The sequence below is a fragment of the Trichomonas vaginalis genome, chromosome IV (genome assembly GCF_026262505.1).
Source record: "Trichomonas vaginalis G3 chromosome IV, whole genome shotgun sequence".
NCBI lineage: Eukaryota > Parabasalia > Trichomonadida > Trichomonadidae > Trichomonas > Trichomonas vaginalis.
Window position 1 is genome coordinate 16043709 of NC_067206.1, and position 18485 is coordinate 16062193.

At 31.5% G+C, this 18485-nt stretch overlaps 2 protein-coding genes across 2 annotated transcripts, besides 23 other annotated features; both read right to left on the reverse strand.

The window, feature by feature from the left end:
* Positions 1 to 3200: 3200 nt before the first annotated feature.
* Positions 3201 to 3237: a mobile genetic element.
* Positions 3201 to 3237: a terminal%2Cinverted (terminal inverted repeat of Banshee-A3 transposon ID:TVAGG3_0103380).
* A 556-nt stretch (positions 3238 to 3793) lies between these two features.
* Positions 3794 to 3831: a mobile genetic element.
* Positions 3794 to 3831: a terminal%2Cinverted (terminal inverted repeat of Banshee-A3 transposon ID:TVAGG3_0103390).
* Positions 3832 to 4485: 654 nt separating this feature from the next.
* TVAGG3_0103400 (transposase family) lies at positions 4486 to 5043 on the reverse strand (the record flags this gene model as incomplete). Its single annotated transcript, XM_051222869.1, has 1 exon — positions 4486 to 5043. The coding sequence occupies one exon, from the start codon at positions 5041 to 5043 to the stop codon at positions 4486 to 4488; it is 558 nt and encodes a 185-aa protein (XP_051107855.1).
* A 154-nt stretch (positions 5044 to 5197) lies between these two features.
* TVAGG3_0103410 (LP04239P family) lies at positions 5198 to 5497 on the reverse strand (the record flags this gene model as incomplete). Its single annotated transcript, XM_001303373.1, has 1 exon — positions 5198 to 5497. The coding sequence occupies one exon, from the start codon at positions 5495 to 5497 to the stop codon at positions 5198 to 5200; it is 300 nt and encodes a 99-aa protein (XP_001303374.1).
* Positions 5498 to 5615: 118 nt separating this feature from the next.
* Positions 5616 to 5652: a mobile genetic element.
* Positions 5616 to 5652: a terminal%2Cinverted (terminal inverted repeat of Banshee-A3 transposon ID:TVAGG3_0103420).
* Positions 5653 to 5864: 212 nt separating this feature from the next.
* Positions 5865 to 5973: a mobile genetic element.
* A 141-nt stretch (positions 5974 to 6114) lies between these two features.
* Positions 6115 to 6223: a mobile genetic element.
* A 392-nt stretch (positions 6224 to 6615) lies between these two features.
* Positions 6616 to 6724: a mobile genetic element.
* A 141-nt stretch (positions 6725 to 6865) lies between these two features.
* Positions 6866 to 6974: a mobile genetic element.
* A 120-nt stretch (positions 6975 to 7094) lies between these two features.
* Positions 7095 to 7156: a mobile genetic element.
* Positions 7157 to 8289: 1133 nt separating this feature from the next.
* Positions 8290 to 8327: a mobile genetic element.
* Positions 8290 to 8327: a terminal%2Cinverted (terminal inverted repeat of Banshee-A3 transposon ID:TVAGG3_0103480).
* Positions 8328 to 10713: 2386 nt separating this feature from the next.
* Positions 10714 to 10766: a mobile genetic element.
* Positions 10714 to 10766: a terminal%2Cinverted (terminal inverted repeat of LTR286 transposon ID:TVAGG3_0103490).
* Positions 10767 to 10836: 70 nt separating this feature from the next.
* Positions 10837 to 11804: a mobile genetic element.
* Positions 11805 to 11861: 57 nt separating this feature from the next.
* Positions 11862 to 11913: a mobile genetic element.
* Positions 11862 to 11913: a terminal%2Cinverted (terminal inverted repeat of LTR286 transposon ID:TVAGG3_0103510).
* Positions 11914 to 13663: 1750 nt separating this feature from the next.
* Positions 13664 to 13713: a mobile genetic element.
* Positions 13664 to 13713: a terminal%2Cinverted (terminal inverted repeat of ISTv2 transposon ID:TVAGG3_0103520).
* A 280-nt stretch (positions 13714 to 13993) lies between these two features.
* Positions 13994 to 15188: a mobile genetic element.
* Positions 15189 to 15263: 75 nt separating this feature from the next.
* Positions 15264 to 15312: a mobile genetic element.
* Positions 15264 to 15312: a terminal%2Cinverted (terminal inverted repeat of ISTv2 transposon ID:TVAGG3_0103540).
* Positions 15313 to 18485: the final 3173 nt, after the last annotated feature.

Sequence of the window (18485 nt, forward strand, 5' to 3'; positions counted from 1 at the left end):
GTCAGTTTTAAGTTTCCTTCTTTCAATGACTCAGATATCTTAGAATAGTTTGAAAGTTTGTTGTGTTCTTATTTAGAGCTTGCATAATGAGTTGTCGGTTGTGTTGTATTTTCTCTCATAGACGCTGTTTCATTTGACATTTTTATTATAGATAAAATATGCTTCCAATAGAAAAAGAAAATTCTAGAGTTGCTACAACTAAACCATTAGATGAACTTTTTACTAATGTCGGTCAAAAGTTTGAGACAGATACCGTAAAGCATGAAGGCTATCGTTTTGACTACCATTAAGATGGTTAAGAGACCCATCCGTCACAAAAGCTATTGGCTTCGTAGAATGAAGTTCATTTCAGAAGCCATACATGGTTTCCCATTTACGGTCGGTTTTGAAGTTCGATACTATAACAAAGAAAAACGTACGTATGAGAAATTTGAACAGGGAAAACTTTTACAAGTGAATTTGCTTGTAAACTTAGAAACAACTCTTCAAGCTTTTAAGAAAAAATAAACGACATCTATATCGAATATGCAAACCAGTATAACATTGACGAGGGAGAGTACCATCTCGATATATATATGACAGGAAAAATGCAACTGTTAAAATCAATAGAATAGAAGACCTTGGAGAAAACGTTTATATTTCTACAAATATAAACTTGGCATGGTATAGATTTATGAGGATGTTAGCCTGCAGCATATCAGTACACCCGGACTTTTAAGAAGTCGAAAACCCTAATGGAACATATGAAAATGTTTTCGACTCAGATGCTATTATAGTTCATGCTTCATTTTCTGGTGCACAAAACTCTTTTTTATGCTTGGCAAATGACTTTTACGAAAAACCTACAAAGCTATATGAACCACCAAGTGGAAGTATTTCAGACTTTCAAGTATGGTTTACAAGATGGAAGAAAGAGAATAGTTCCATTATACCATGCGTTTTACTTAGAACTTAGTTTCATATCAACTACTATCGAACGGTAAATATAATTTTTTAATACGGTTGAGGTGTTTGGATTTGGTTGCCAACTTGACTGTGGTGCAGGTTCAGGCTGTTGTATAACAGGAGCTTGTTCTTCTGGTTCAGGGTCTTTAGGTATAATACCAACGAACTGACCTACTCTTTTACCAATATTTTTGACTCCGTTCAAATTCTCTTCCTACGGTTTTTATTCCATTCATATACCTCTTCCAAACATTTCGAAAGAAGTTTCCTATTCCTTCCAAAGAAACCCATTTACTATATGTAAAAATCTAAGTCCGCCTAGTCTCTTACGTTTCCTGTTGAGTTCCATAGCATTCTTTAACTGGAGCTCATACATTCTGTTTCTCCTCTGGTAGAAAACATATTCTGGTCAACTCCTGTGTTCGCGTCATCTGCATAAAGTTGTTTATATCCCACTTCAGGGTTTGTATAAAACTCTTTCCATCTCATATTTGCATACCATGGTGGCAAACCTAACGCAGCGTCATTTGACATGGCAGTTTGCATTTGTACATCTGTTGGCACTTGACCATAGTTTGCCATTGCAGTTTGTATTCTAACTTCATTTGGAATATTCTCTGGGTTTGGTTGTCCAGGTTGCTGTGCATTCGCTAAGTTCTGTGCGTCCATTTAATATTAGATAAAAATATCTCTTACGAGTACATATACTGAACATTTGCAGGCATTGGTTCATCTTCATATTCTCTATATCTTTCTGCCACGTCAAATAAATAAATGACACAATGGAAAAAACCTAAAACAAGTAGTCCTATTTCAAACCACATTTACTTACTAGTAAAATTTCTTTGTTTGACACTTTCTCCGGTTTATAGGACCTCTCTCATATTCTATCTTGTCATATCTAAACTCATAGTCATGTATGTCCTCTAACCATCTCATAACGGTTTCCAAACCACTTTTATCGGATGTAAAGTAAAAGCATGGATGGTTATGTAAAACGTCTAAAGTTTCTAAAGAGTCTCTCAAAGTCCAGTCTACTTGGTATTGAAAATCGCATGTGTTATAGAACGGCGGGTCCACTATAAAGAAAACATTTTCCTTGTCTTTATATTTTTCATACAACTCTGTCCAACGACATCTCACAAACTCTATACCCTCAATATATTTTTCTATGTCCTCTTTGAAAACATTTGTATAGTTAAGATATAAAACGTTTGACATAAGTGTTTCAATGTCATGAACTCTTATAGAACCACTATATAATAGTCTAGCAGATATACTATCCCAGTCTATATATTCTGCTTTTTTCAAAACCTCTCTCACAATATTTTTCTTATCTAATGGTATACGTTCCATCTTACCTATAGGTATCTTTTCTTTTAACGCTTTCAATATATTGTTTGTGTCTGGTATATGTTTGAGACGGTCCATATAGTTGTCGAAGTCATTGCATATAATCTTTGAGTCTGGGAATATTGTATGGCACAAATGGGATATATAGAAACTTCCACCGAACAAATCTACAAATGTTAGACCATTCGGTAGTTTCTTAAGTTCTCTCAATAGAATATCTTTACATCTACTCTTATTTCCAAAGAACGGTAACGGTGGTTTTGTAAAATTCATTTATATATAATAATAAAAATGTTTTTTTCCTGAAAAGTGACAGAAAAGTGACAAAACATGAAAACATATATAATTTGTGAAAAGCGACACATTATATAATGTTTTCGACCCAGAAGAAGGCTTCTCAAAGTATACTTCCTTGGAACGCCCGTAACTTTTCCTGTAGCGACGATAGACCCTTACTTGTCCGGACAAAGTTATACTAAACATCTTCAGGGCTAGAAGGGGCGCAGCCCCTGGAAGCCCCACTACCTTTTTTTTTATATTTATATATGTATATATTTATATATGTATATATTTATATATGTATATATTTATATATGTATATATTTATATATGTATATATGTATATATGTATATTTATATATGTATATATTATATATGTATATATTTATATATGTATATATTATATATGTATATATTTATATATGTATATATTTATATATGTATATATTTATATATGTATATATGTATATATGTATATATTTATATATGTATATATTTATATATGAATAAATAATACATCAAACTAGTTTTAGAGTTGATAGTAAGAAGCGAAGAACACTACCAGTAAGATACAGCAGTAGTAGCTGCTTCATGCTGCATTGAGTATTGTTGAATAATTTGTGTAATAAACAGAAATTCATCAAAAGTGACAGCTCTCAATTTTTTGACATTTGTAAATTCTAAATTGAATGAGAAAAATGAAATAATACTAAGCATAATACAATATTCTAGATTTAATTATAATTAGGAAAAAGTTAGTTTTGAGAGTACTTTTCATAGGCATATAGAATGAAATCTTCTGAAAAATAATATCACATAAACTCATATTATTTTCTAATATATAACTATTTTATATAAAAATCAAATTCAATGATCTTAAAAGCGAAGGATAAACCTCAAAATTTACGAATATAATGAGTGGGAATATTTCATATGGTTTTATGATAGATAAGCATTATATTCCCACTCATTATATTCGTAAATTTTGAGGTTTATCCTTCGCTTTTAAGATCATTGAATTTGATTTTTATATAAAATAGTTATATATTAGAAAATAATATGAGTTTATGTGATATTATTTTTCAGAAGATTTTGTGTTCTTCTTCAAAATTTTATTTTTTTATTAAAAAGAATCTTTACAAAATATACATTTACTTAAATTAATATTTAAAAACGTGCTCTATCAAAAGTTCCAAAAATTCAATATTTTAGCTTTTCTGAGGTGTCACTTTTGATGAATTTCTGTTTACAACATTTGAAGTAGTGGTTTTTGAAATCAGCACCCCTATGAGAGCGCTGGCGACCGAAACACCACTAATAAGATTGTGTATTAGAAACTGCTTCATGCTGTGTTGAGTAAGCTTCGATGTCTTTGTAGGATAGCTTTCTGAGAGCGAAACAAGATAGTGTTGAAAAAAAAATTTGAAAATCTGAGAGACTGTGCAAGAGCCAACAACCAAAACACTACCAGTAAGATACAGCAGTAGTAGCTGCTTCATGCTGCATTGAGTATTGTTGAATAATTTGAAGTAGTGGTTTTTGAAATCAGCACCCCTATGAGAGCGCTGGCGACCGAAACAACACTAGTAAGATTGTGTATTAGAAACTGCTTCATGCTGTGTTGAGTAAGCTTCGATATCTTTATCAGACCACCTTTAAATTAACCACTCACATTCTCACTGTGGTCCATCTAAAATTTGTAAACTTTATGACATAAAATTATATTATATGCAGGATCCCACCTATTACTTAATCTTTTTGGAATAAATGGTTTATAATATTTATCGATTGATTGTAATTTTTTGTATAAAAAAAGTTTTTTATTTATATTAAAAATATATTCGGTTAATGATATTATCTTATAATTTGTAAATAAATCTAGTAATAAAATAACTTTAATAGTTGGTGTCACTTTTTCGAAAATTCTGGTTTTTTCCGAACCCTCATAGCCTTTAGGAACTCGCCTTTATTCTCGCCGCCATTATCGGACCAAATTGTATGTGGTGGTCCATAACGGGCTATTGCTCTCTTAATTACTTTCACTGTTTGGCTAGCATGTTTTGACGAAAGATGCTGCCATTCTATGATGAGCCTTGTGCAGTCATCAATCACAGCATAAAGAATCTGACTTCTCTTTTTGCCAAGAAAGTGGATATCAACGTGCCATATTTGGTTAGGAAAGGCAGCTAAGTATCTTGTCTTTCCTTTTGGCCGATAGGGTCCCCTTGGACGTGCCAAGCCTAGCTCTCTAAAAGCTCTTTCTACCATATGTCTTGAGGGGGGATGTGGAAGAGGGTTTGTAAGATATTTAATGTTCCTCAGCTCAGATGGAAATGATAATGGAGACTCTTCAATCATAAGTCCGGAAGGAATTGTGGAAGAAATTTGATTCAGGGGCTTAAAACGTTCAATAGCGGAGAACCATGCTTGGGTAGGCGTTGGCTGTGGAACAATACACGTCTTCATGTCCAAAAATGCCTCAAAATGAGATTTGGCATATTCGATATCTTTATTTATTTGGTTATAGGCGGAGATTATTCCAAGATGGCCATGCTGCTCAATTATGTTTCTAATAGTTACCTTAAGATCTTTTGGTACATTAACTTTGGGTCTCCCGCGCTTAAGGGGAATAGACACAGATGGCTGAGGCTGAGGCTGAGTATTGGCAGAGAGCTGGCATTGAAGATGAGTATTGGCAGAGAGTTGTTGCTGTGCCGAGGTGTTGGCAGAGAGCTGGCATTGAAGATGAGTATTGGCAGAGAGTTGTTGCTGTGCCGAGGTGTTGGCAGAGAGCTGGCATTGAAGATGAGTATTGGCAGAGAGTTGTTGCTGTGCCGAGGTGTTGGCAGAGAGCTGGCATTGAAGATGAGTGTTGGCAGAGAGCTGGTGTTGTGTCTGGGTGTTGGCAGAGAGCTGGCATTGAAGATGAGTGTTGGCAGAGAGCTGGTGTTGTGTCTGGGTGTTGGCAGAGAGCTGGCGTTGAAGATGAGTGTTGGCAGAGAGCTGGCGTTGTGTCTGGGTGTTGGCAGAGAGCTGTGTAATAAACAGAAATTCATCAAAAGTGACAGCTCTCAATTTTTTGACATTTGTAAATTCTAAATTGAATGAGAAAAATGAAATAATCTTATATACGAAAAAAAGAGATCTGACATTGTGTCAGATCTCAGTAAAAGTGACATTTACATGTCAAAAAAATAGAATGAGTTTAAGTAATTAAAATTGAGGGTGAGAGTAGTATTGTATGAAATAATATCTCTCACCCTCCAATTCATCCTATGGCGCCGAAAAAATTTTGGTGAAATGCGACCACATTTCACCAAAATTTCTCGGCGCCATATAGAGAACTAGAGCCTGTGAGGTACTGATACTATCCATGTACCTCGCAGGCTCTAGTTCCAAGCCAAAATGGCTAAAAATTGCCCGCAATTGTTCACATTGCGGGCAATTTTTAGCCATTTTGGCTGGGAATTGGAGGGTGAGAGTAGTATTGTATGAAATAATATCTCTCACCCTCCAATTCATCCTATGGCGCCGAAAAAATTTTGGTGAAATGCGACCACATTTCACCAAAATTTCTCGGCGCCATATAGAGAACTAGAGCCTGTGAGGTACTGATACTATCCATGTACCTCGCAGGCTCTAGTTCCAAGCCAAAATGGCTAAAAATTGCCCGCAATTGTTCACATTGCGGGCAATTTTTAGCCATTTTGGCTGGGAATTGGAGGGTGAGAGTAGTATTGTATGAAATAATATCTCTCACCCTCCAATTCATCCTATGGCGCCGAAAAAATTTTGGTGAAATGCGACCACATTTCACCAAAATTTCTCGGCGCCATATAGAAGAACTAGAGCCTGTGAGGTACTGATACTATCCATGTACCTCGCAGGCTCTAGTTCCAAGCCAAAATGGCTAAAAATTGCCCGCAATTGTTCACATTGCGGGCAATTTTTAGCCATTTTGGCTGGGAATTGGAGGGTGAGAGTAGTATTGTATGAAATAATATCTCTCACCCTCCAATTCATCCTATGGCGCCGAAAAAATTTTGGTGAAATGCGACCACATTTCACCAAAATTTCTCGGCGCCATATAGAGAACTAGAGCCTGTGAGGTACTGATACTATCCATGTACCTCGCAGGCTCTAGTTCCAAGCCAAAATGGCTAAAAATTGCCCGCAATTGTTCACATTGCGGGCAATTTTTAGCCATTTTGGCTGGGAATTGGAGGGTGAGAGTAGTATTGTATGAAATAATATCTCTCACCCTCCAATTCATCCTATGGCGCCGAAAAAATTTTGGTGAAATGCGACCACATTTCACCAAAATTTCTCGGCGCCATATAGAGAACTAGAGCCTGTGAGGTACTGATACTATCCATGTACCTCGCAGGCTCTAGTTCCAAGCCAAAATGGCTAAAAATTGCCCGCAATTGTTCACATTCCCATCTTTTGTTGGTAAGACGAAGAATATGAAATAAATTATGAAGAAGATAATGATGAATAAAATATCACTTTTTATATTTTTGACACGTAAAGTTGTCACTTTTCTGTCAAACTGTTTTTATCGTTTTCGTATATAACAATAATACTAAGCATAATACAATATTCTAGATTTAATTATAATTAGGAAAAAGTTAGTTTTGAGAGTACTTTTCATAGGCATATAGAATGAAATCTTCTGAAAAATAATATCACATAAACTCATATTATTTTCTAATATATAACTATTTTATATAAAAATCAAATTCAATGATCTTAAAAGCGAAGGATAAACCTCAAAATTTACGAATATAATGAGTGGGAATATAATGCTTATCTATCATAAAACCATATGAAATATCAATTTTTGCTTTACGCCTAATTTTTGACGACAATTAGCAAAAAATGTTAAATGTTAACACTCAGTCCATTTGAATATGAGAAATAAAATTGACTTTGATTAAATGTTTTTATTTATCATGCAATTCTTCTTGCGACCAAAGATTTGAATAAAATTTCAAAAAATAAGATAGCTTAAAAAATAATATACGGTAGTGTTTACTAATAGATGAATAGTATATAAATTCTATTAAAATGGATTTGATCCAAAAAAATATAAAACCAAAAATAATTGTTATAATTTAAATGAAGAAGTAATTTAAAACGATTTTATTTATGATCAAATTTTATATATTTTTTTGGATCAAATCCATTTTAATAGAATTTATATACTATTCATCTATTAGTAAACACTACCGTATATTATTTTTTAAGCTATCTTATTTTTTGAAATTTTATTTCAAATCTTTGGTCGCAAGAAGAATTGCATGATAAATAAAAATTTAATCAAAGTCAATTTTATTTTTCATATTCAAATGGACTGAGTGTTAACATTTAACATTTTTTGCTAATTGTCGTCAAAAATTAGGCGTAAAGCAAAAATTGATATTTCATATGGTTTTATGATAGATAAGCATTATATTCCACTCATTATATTCGTAAATTTTGAGGTTTATCCTTCGCTTTTAAGATCATTGAATTTGATTTTTATATAAAATAGTTATATATTAGAAAATAATATGAGTTTATGTGATATTATTTTTCAGAAGATTTTGTGTTCTTCTTCAAAATTTTATTTTTTTATTAAAAAGAATCTTTACAAAATATACATTTACTTAAATTAATATTTAAAAACGTGCTCTATCAAAAGTTCCAAAAATTCAATATTTTAGCTTTTCTGAGGTGTCACTTTTGATGAATTTCTGTTTACAACAGCTGGAGTTGTGTCTGGGTGTTGGCAGAGAGTTGTTGCTGTGGAAGAGAGTTGGCAGAGAGCTGGCGTTGTGTCTGGGTGTTGGCAGAGAGTTGTTGCTGTGGAAGAGAGTTGGCAGAGAGCTGGCGTTTTGTCTGGGTGTTGGCAGAGAGTTGTTGCTGCGCCGAGGTGTTGGCAGAGAGTTGTTGCTGTGGAAGAGAGTTGGCAGAGAGCTGGCGTTGAAGATGAGTGTTGGCAGAGAGCTGGCGTTGTGTCTGGGTGTTGGCAGAGAGCTGGAGTTGTGTCTGGGTGTTGACAGAGAGTTGTTGCTGTGGAAGAGAGTTGGCAGAGAGCTGGCGTTGTGGGGAGTGCTGGCAGAGAGTTGTGGCTGTGGGGGGGTGTTGGTACTGCTGGCTAATGAAAGCTGGCGTTGAAGAGGAGCGTTGGCAGAGAGCTGGCGTTGTGGCGGGGTGTTGGCAGAAAGTGGGCTTTGTAGAGGAGCGTTGGCTGTTGAGAGCTGTTGCTGTGGAACAGAGTTGGTAGTGCTGGCTGATGAAAGCTGGCGTTGTAGAGGAGTGCTGGCTGATGAGAGTTCTTCCTGTATACGAGAGTCGTTTGAACTTTGTAATATCAAATAATCGGTAAGGAGAGTGTCATCTCTGTGTTTCAAAATGGATGAACACTCGTAGAGTCGATTATTATATTTAATGTAGAAAGTAGTAAACTCTTGAAGTTTGTATGTATGATGTAAGTACTCTTCAATAGTAATTAGTCTATTACATAAGAGAGCTTTGTAAAATGTTATCTTGTTAATTGATGAACGAATAGTGTTGTTGACTAATGGAACATTTGTGAGAACAATGGCTAATGGTGTGCGCCTTTGAATCTGTGCTAGAGCTGTTTCAAGTCAAGCTGAATCAACTAAGGTGTACAAATTCATTTTAAACAAATTTGAAATGAAATAATTTGTGAGAACTTGAGAATAATTTAATTATTTCAGAAGTCTATATTGAAAAAATATTCTTAACAAAATTAATTTAAATGTGTTGTGCATGAAAAATAGCGTGACTTCACTTTTGACAAAAAGTGACACTATTTATGATGGTTTTGTCATTTATTTGTCAGATTTATAAATGGATAATAATGCTGTAAATCAGATATTAATTAAAAATATTTAAGATTTATGTTCGAATTGAAAAGCAAAATGATATTTTTTTAATTGAAAAACGTTAATATCTGATATTTTGAAGTTTTTAATATTTGTTAGTATCTTAAATTATTGAATGCATACATTTTTTATGTTCTCAATTTTAAAAAAATTGTGAAGAATTTAGTTTTTTGGAGATGGATGTTTAATATTTGTGAGTGAGAATGCAAGCAGGAGTTTGGTACTTTAAGGCTAGGTTGAGATAGATTTCCCATTATATTATCTGTGAATATTTTGCTTGAAAATTCAAGATATAAAAATATATTATCAAAAAATTTTATATTTTTAAATACAATAGGGTGGAAATATAGTACGATGAGATAGCAATGATATATTTTATAATGGGAGGTAATCTGAAGATAAGTAGCAAATTTTATGCGATTTTGATTGGGAGTTGGAGGGTGTGAGTACTATAGCATGTAATAGTATCTCACACCCTCCAATTCTTCCTATGGCGCCGAAAAATTTTTGGTGAAATGCGACGACATTTCACCAAAAAATTTTCGGCGCCATATAGAGAACTATAGTCTGCGAGGTACTGATTCTATCTATGTACCTCGCAGACCATAGTTCTCAGCCAAAATGTCAAAAATTTCGGAAATTCGAAATAATTTTTTTGAGAAAAAATTAACCGTTTAACATAATATTTATAATATTGCTTATTCAATTAGACGGATTAAAAATTATATGTTTTCTTTTTATTTTTTCAATTAAATTATTAGCTGACTCGAATTTGTATAAGTTTTTTAAAATAGATATCAAAAATTAAATATAAAAAAGAAAACAATTAAGAATATTAAAGTAAATTCTTTATTAAGAAACAATAAAATGAAAATATAAAACTTTGTATGATTTGAGTGGATATTGAGAGTAATTTGTGAGTGTGCTTCAGCTGCATATGTAAGATTGTTCGGATTTAATTAAAAATTGTAAATTTTTTGTCTTTATATCAAACTATTCGACAAAACTTTGTATGATTTGAGTGGATATTGAGAGTAATTTGTGAGTGTGCTTCAGCTGCATATGTAAGATTGTTCGGATTTAATTAAAAATTGTAAATTTTTTGTCTTTATATCAAACTATTCGACAAAACTTTGTATGATTTGAGTGGATATTGAGAGTAATTTGTGAGTGTGCTTCGGCTGCATCCGCTAATTCCTTCTTCATTCTTAACATTCTTTGTTTTATTTAGAACTATATTATCTTATTTCTAAAAATAATACTGAATTTTTTAAAAAATCCAAATGTAATAAATGTAAGTGTTTATTCCTTAACTTCCTTTTTGTGATTTTTTGAATTTTCTTGTTTTTGAAATTATTTGTTAATCTCTAAGATTTTTTTCGAAGCCTGGTTCAGCGCAGAGATCTTTTGTCCATTTGGGGCCTCTTTCCCAGGCCTCAAATGGAGTCAATTTCTCCCCAAAGAGTTTGAATAATGCGGAGTGTTTCCATACCCTATTATACTGGGAAACAACATTGGGGATGAACTCAAAGACGTTCACTCCAGGGTTTGTCTTGAAAAGAGTCTCCCAACTCCTTTCAATTTTTCCATTTTCCTCTGGAGAGTACGGATGAGTTTTGAAATGTTTTATATTGAATTCTTGGCAAACCGCTTCAAAATCTTTTCCAATGAATTCTGTTCCATTATCTGTGAGAATTCCATGTGGAACTAATTTGACTAAATCAATTGCGTGACGAAATACTCTGGCAGTATTTTTCATTTCTTTTGTATCGAAAACATCCCAGCAAATAATGTATCTGCTTCTGTCATCAAGAAATGAAATTAAATATTGAAGGTTACCGTTATCGTCCTTCAGAAATTTCAAATCAGTATGCCACAATTGATTAACATATTGAGCAACGTATTCATGTGGATGTTCGTCGATTTTCTGATGCCTGTGAAATGTAAACAAATGTTGTTGATTGAAAATTTTGAAAGCATCGTTGAATGTAAATCTTTCGACTTTTTCGAAATATGATTCTTTGATCCTTTTGTATCCAATGTCATATTGTGCTTTAATTTCCAAAATTTTGTATACATCTTCCTCAAAAATTTTTTTCTTTGGTCTTCCTCTTTCTTTTATTGGATAGCCGAGTAGTACGAAAATTTTTTTCAAACGTTCTTTTCCTATTGAAAGTGTTTTTGCCGTATCTTCGAGAGTTACATTTGGATTATTAATGTATTCTTGATATTTTTCTTCAATTACGTTGAGAACCTGATCGGCGGGAACGGTTGGGAGTTGAAAAGTTTTAAGATCTTCTGGGTTTTCGAGACGAACCAAGATGTCTTCCATTTTTTAATTTGTAAATTTTTCAATTTTTCAAAAGATAATTTAAAAATACTAGTTATTTGATAAAATTTGTTTATTTTAAATAAAACAATTTTTTTGAAAAAATTATATTAATGATTTGAAGGCAAAAGCCAAAAACTTAATAGATAAAACACTCTTTCTATATAGATCAATTTCTATTATTAAATTTATAAAAATGGAGAGATTTTGCAAATTATTTTCTAATATATTATATTTATAATCATTTTATTTATCCCATTAATAATTGTGAACCCAGAACATCTTCCCTTCAAAGTGCCAAGCATCAACACACATTCTCACTCACAAATTTTTAAAACTCATTGCCAAAAATCTAAAAAACTCACAATTTTTTTTAATTGATAACCTTCAAACCGTTTCCAATCAATAATTTGAGAGTCTATATGATAATGTAAAAGTTAAAACATTCAAGTATTTAAGTATTTCTTTAAAATATTAAGTTTTTTATTTTTCCAATAAAATTCTAATATCAAATATTTTTATTTAACGATTAATTTTATTTATATTTTTATAGTTTTTTTTTGAGAAAAAATATTGTTAGGGTTTTATGGATTTTCAATTAATATACAAGATAATTCATGAATGTATATATTTCCAAGTTTTTAAGGATGCAACACTTTACATTTGTAAACTGTCAAAAATGAAGTCATGCTATTTTTCATGCATTACAAAATTAATTTAAATGGTTCAGAAAATAAAAAATTAAAATTAATTGAAAAAACCATGATTAGGAATAATTAACAATAATAAATATCATGGTTTTGGATTATTTAAACAGCTATAAAAGAACGAATTTTACAAGTTACGATAAAAAATTATTGAAAAATAATGAAGAGGATAAGGATTTGAATCGAAAATTAAAAGGATGATTATGTGTCAAATTAAATTAAAATAAAAATTTTAGAAGATTTAGACAAGAAATAGTGCAAAGAATTAGAATTAACATAAAAATCGAAAATTTAATAAAGGAGAGATAAAATTATTGTAGTATTCAATTGAAAAATTTTATAAAATAAGGAATATTGGTAAACAAATAAGTTTCATCTAAAAAAGGAAAATAAAAATATAAAAATTGAAATAAAACAGAAATATAAAATATTTTTAAAATGCAAAAAAGTTTCATACTAATCGTTTTTGTATAATATTTATCATTGAAAGATTATTGAAAGATATTTTGAAAGAAATCGAAAGAGTTAAAAAATATTGAGAAGAAGGACAATTGAATGAATTTTTGGCCGATTGTGCTATGCAAAGTTGATGATAATTGCAGGAAATTTTGAGATTTTCGAGGTTTTGGAGGGTGTGAGTACTATTATATGTAATAGTATCTCACACCCTCCAATTCATCCTATGGCGTCGAGAAAATTTTGGTGAAATGCGACGACATTTCACCAAAATTTCTCGGCGCCATATAGAGAACTAGAGTCTGCGAGGTACTGATTCTATCTATGTACCTCGCAGACTATAGTTTTGAGCCAAAATGGCTAAAAATTGCTCGCAATTGTTTGCCATGTAAACTGTCACTTTTTGAGGAGATTTGACATTCTGTCAAATCTCCTTTTTTCGTATATAAGAATAGAAAAGCAATATGCTTAATATCGAGTAATTCTAATTTTTTACGAAATTATTCAAATACGTTATTTTTTAAAATGAAAAGATAAGCATACCCTTATGCAGTAGTTTGCGCACATATACTATGCTGATGAAAGTTGGTCTCTAATTCGAAACTTGAGTCTGTCAAATTGAGGTTCCATCTTATTTTAATCGATATTCAATACAAATGTATTCATATTATAATAGTGTCTAGTATAACTAGGTATTCTATCACAGTATTTCTTCAATTTATTATAATATTTCAGCATTTTTTAGTTTCAATGCTGATTTGTTCCTTAGCTTGTAAACTATAGTTACTTTATATTATACGTAACTTAGACGTAAAAAAATTAAATAACGTATAAATATAATTTTAATGGTAAAAGATTAAATGTTTATTCCGTATGTAATGTGATTTGATTTGGATGGTAAGATAAGTTTCGGTATAGTTTTTGTTAATTGATTAAGAATTGTTGAATAAAATTCTGGAACTTCGTCAATTTCTTTGATTCCTTCTTGAAGCGTTGAAATTTCTTATTGACTCTCTTAGATCTTTAACAACTCCATCTACAATCCAAAGCGGTAATTTACTTGAATCATATTTTTCTGAAATTTCGTAAAATTTGTTAGGTGTGTACCATGTATGTAATGTCGGGTTTTTTGGTAAACTTGTGTGTGGGTTTGAATTGTAATTTTCTATAAGACTTTGTATATCATTCCATGTGGCGTCTTCAATTTCCACATTTTGCCAAAACCTTTCAATTTTCCCATTCATATATGGGCAATGTGGGAGAATTGTAATACTTTGAACGTTCGCATTTTGTAATAAATTTCGAAAAAACCCAAAATTTTCTGTTCCGTTATCACTCCATATAGCAAAGGGCTTCCCATATTTTTGGAAACATTGGTCAATTACTCTACTTGTTTGCGCAGCTTCTTTTGTTTCCAAGTGAGCCCATGCTAAAATTTTTCGGGATTTATCGTCAATAACCGCATAAAGATATTCACCCTGACGATGTTTAAAAAATGAATATCGACATGCCATATTAAGTTTATATATACTGCTTCGTTTTTGTTTTTTTTTGGTTGAATTTTTTGGCAGGTTGAACGATATTCAGAATTTTGAAACACTTCTTTAACAGTTCTTTCTGAAAAGTTTGTTTCCAATAATTTTTTGTTAAAAATAATCGGTTGATTTTTCCAAATTTTGAGTAGTTTCTGTATGGAGTATATCTCAGATAATTCCGACTCATTTGTGGATCTTCTTCGGAAGAATTGGAAGAAAAAAAGTTTTTCTGCTGATGAATCAGAATCAGAATTTGTATACTCAGAAAGATATTCTGAAGAATTTGAAAAACATATTGGATTTGTATTTAATTGTGAAATTGGTAAATCATCTAAATCATGATTAGCATTTTCGGTTTCCCTTTGAATTAACATATCCTTATCGGTAATAATTCTTCCGTATGCTCTTGATATTCCGATTTTTTTAACTTTTTGATGTAATTTATTTACTGTATTTAATAATTCCTCAGGTGGTTCGATTGGTTTACGCCCTGGTTTAAATTTTGTGTCAGGAATTCCATTTGATTTAATTGCTAAGTGGAATGTTTTTTAGATATTGATGGTATAATGCGTCCATCAGTGAGTTGGACATTGCTAAGTATTGTTTTGAGTTTTTGACCTTGATTAATTTGTTCAATTGCAGATTGAATCCAATTTATATCAATTAGATCGTAGATCTTTCGACTCATCTGAAATTTTATAACTTTTGAAAGAAACCGTAAAAATTGTGAAACATGCTTTTTAATAAAAAACAATTTTGATGAAAACCATAAATTAATTTAAAATTGAAATAAATTTTTGAAATCTATGATATTGAATAAAAAAATTTATAGTGTAGATATTGATATAGATATAGATGTTAATTTTAATATGATATTTGATAAAATTTTTTTATCAAAACATACTGATAATAGGTTGACATGTAATATGATATTTTGCCTTGTAAATATATTTGGTCGGCAAAATAACCTAATTACTCTTATTTTGAGTTCACTTCCACCATTTCGTCTTATGATAGTTTGTTATCAATTGTTTCAATTAATTGAGATATCTTTGACTTTTGATCTTGATTTGATTAATTCAAATCAAGATTCTTTGATGATTGCGATTCAATAACTTTATTCAATCGAGAAATCTCTAATGTCTGATAGTTAGATTTCTGATTCAATTTGGCCATGTCGGCTGATTATGATTCAATTAATTTCTGCAATTGAGAAATCTCGAATTTTTGCAAGTTAGCTAACTTATTCAATTCATCAATTTGTGATTGCTGATCTTTATATATTTTCGCCATTTCTGCAATCCTTATTTCAAAAGTGACATCTGACATTTGACATTTGACACACCATATAATTTTTCATTTGCCCGTATAATTTTGAATCCAGGAAGAATTTTGTTTTCTTGCTTCATCTATATTCATCGTTTCGGTTAATAATTTCATCCCAATTATAATGTTTGCACAATTTGCTTGAGGTTCGGATCTTTCTGAGCTTGATACGAATAGGAGTTATGGATATGATGACAAGCGCAAGGAACGAAAACATTTCATATAAATTGGACTTTTCCCTCATCGATGGCCACACCAACAAATCCGATTTTTGAAAATGCTGTGCATGCTGCATTATCTTCTCTTTGTGCTACATCTATCATAGAATCATGTATTGTTGTTCTGGTCATTGATGGATATATTGTATTAATAAACTTGTCAGCAGAAAATATTTTCTTTTGTAATTCAAGAAACTTTGAAAACATTTGATGAATTGTATATTTCATTAATAATTTTCCAGCTTTGGTGAACTGCGTTGAAACAAAAGTTTCTAATGCCAAATTTAATTGTCATGTCATTGCTGCAAACGCCTCAGTTAGAGATATTTACAATTTTGTTTAAATTTTGAAAAATACAGTCTGATATTTCATATTTTTTCATAGAAACATAAATTACATATTTGATTTCCCTCACTATTCTTCTAATAAAATTATATTCACACAAATTTTTGAATATTGAACTCTGTTGTATATACCTTATAAACATAGTCAGAATATATTATATTAGTAAACTCATAAGTCTTATTAGTCACAATTTTTTTATAACTATGGTCTTATAACCATACATTTTCGAGATAATACTATAGAAATAATATAAATGACAAAATATTAGTATTTTTAGTGATGCGGCAATTACGCATTTTAACTGTGCGTATGAATTTTTTTCGCCGAAAATTTTCGCAAATTGCGAAATTCAAAAATAAAAAAAATTATCTTTTAATCGTCATTTTTTCTTTTCTTGATTTTTTTATGGAATTTCTTTATACTATGGAATGTATCAATTTTATGAATGCTTCTATTTATATATATATATATATAAAAAACAAACAAATATGCAATGATGTACAATATGGATCTATGTGCGTGTTCTCAAGTGCGAAAATTTGAACACGCACCGTGAGGGGTGCGAATTCAAAATTCTGATGTTTACATGCGTAAGCGTACATTCAAATATTACTCACTTGTGAATTATTTCAATAAGATTTATCAAAACAAGTGCGTGTTCAAATTAAAAATATAAAAATTAGCATTATAAAACATATAAAATTTAATTCTTTTATTATTTTTTCCCTCAGAAATTCGAATAAAATCATTTCTAAAACAATTTTAATATGTTTAAGATAAATAATATTTTTACCAATTTTTTTTATTTTATTTTTATTTTTTTTTTGAAATTGAATAATGTGGCGCAATATAAATGAATTTTGTCCAAATTCCTCCGGATGTTAGAAAATACGAGAAAAAAAGAATATATCGCAAAATCAAAACACTGGATTCTCAAGTGTACAATTCAGGTTCCAACAGAAGATGGCCAAATATTTCCATGTTATTTTTCCAAAAAAGCGATCTACTCAAGAAAGATATAAAAAGGGGAAAGTTCCATGTATGCCAGCCGGATAAGGCAATACAAAATGATATTCGAAGATTTTGTAATGCCAATGAAATACATTTAGAAAAAAATGAAGAATATAATGAAGACAGTGTGTATAGAAGACTTGTGATTCTTTTGGCCAGGCACAATATATCATTAACAGCAGGAGTGGGAGTAGAATTTTATAATTTAATTCTTTATTCATTTTGTACAGGATATACATGTGACAGAAAACCTGGAGTGACACCCCTTCCAAGAGCAGCGGAAGTTATCCCCAGAAGAAAACGTGACAAATTAAGAGAAGATATGATTTACACAGCAAATCAATTACATCACTCAATTATGAACAGGTTCTCTACTTTTGATATGCCATACTCATGTGTTGCCTTAGATGAGGGAAAGACCAAGAAGAGATCTTTGCAACCCTCATCCTCATCTTTGAAGACTCCAAGACTCCTATGTCGCGTGTAAATTCGTGCATTTATAATGCACGCAATGTGCTTGAAGAGCTGAGCAGAGAAGGAAATCGTTTCGCAAGTGTCTTCATGGAGAAGCTTCTTGCTAAAACGATTCACTCAGAGGGCGGAGGAATATGGGCGTTTGCATATATTACAACCCCTCGTGGTTTGGAATTCGCTTAACAATCGAGAGTTCCCTCCTCCACCAATGGTTACATTAAAATGTTCTAATATCGAGAAAAGACTATAGATCCGCTTGACGATGTTCGTGAAATCTTTATTGGCAGTGCTGCATGTGAAGCTTCTGACACTACAGAACCTCCTCCTCAAGCCTTGAAAGACAAATGGCCATCGGAGGATTTGGACAGATTTGATGAGGAAATTCAGGACAATGAATAAGTTTATGAAAGCATAATTCCCCTTGATCGTTCCTTGTATTCCCCCTTCTTCACATTTCATTCCTCTTTAGTTCCATCATTATTCTTTCATTATCTCAACTTACTCTCAGTCAGCTCAATTTAGTTATTTAACTTCGAATAAACTATTATTTTTCTGATTTATTTATTATTTTGTACATTATTTATTTAATTCATTATAATTTGTTTTTCTTT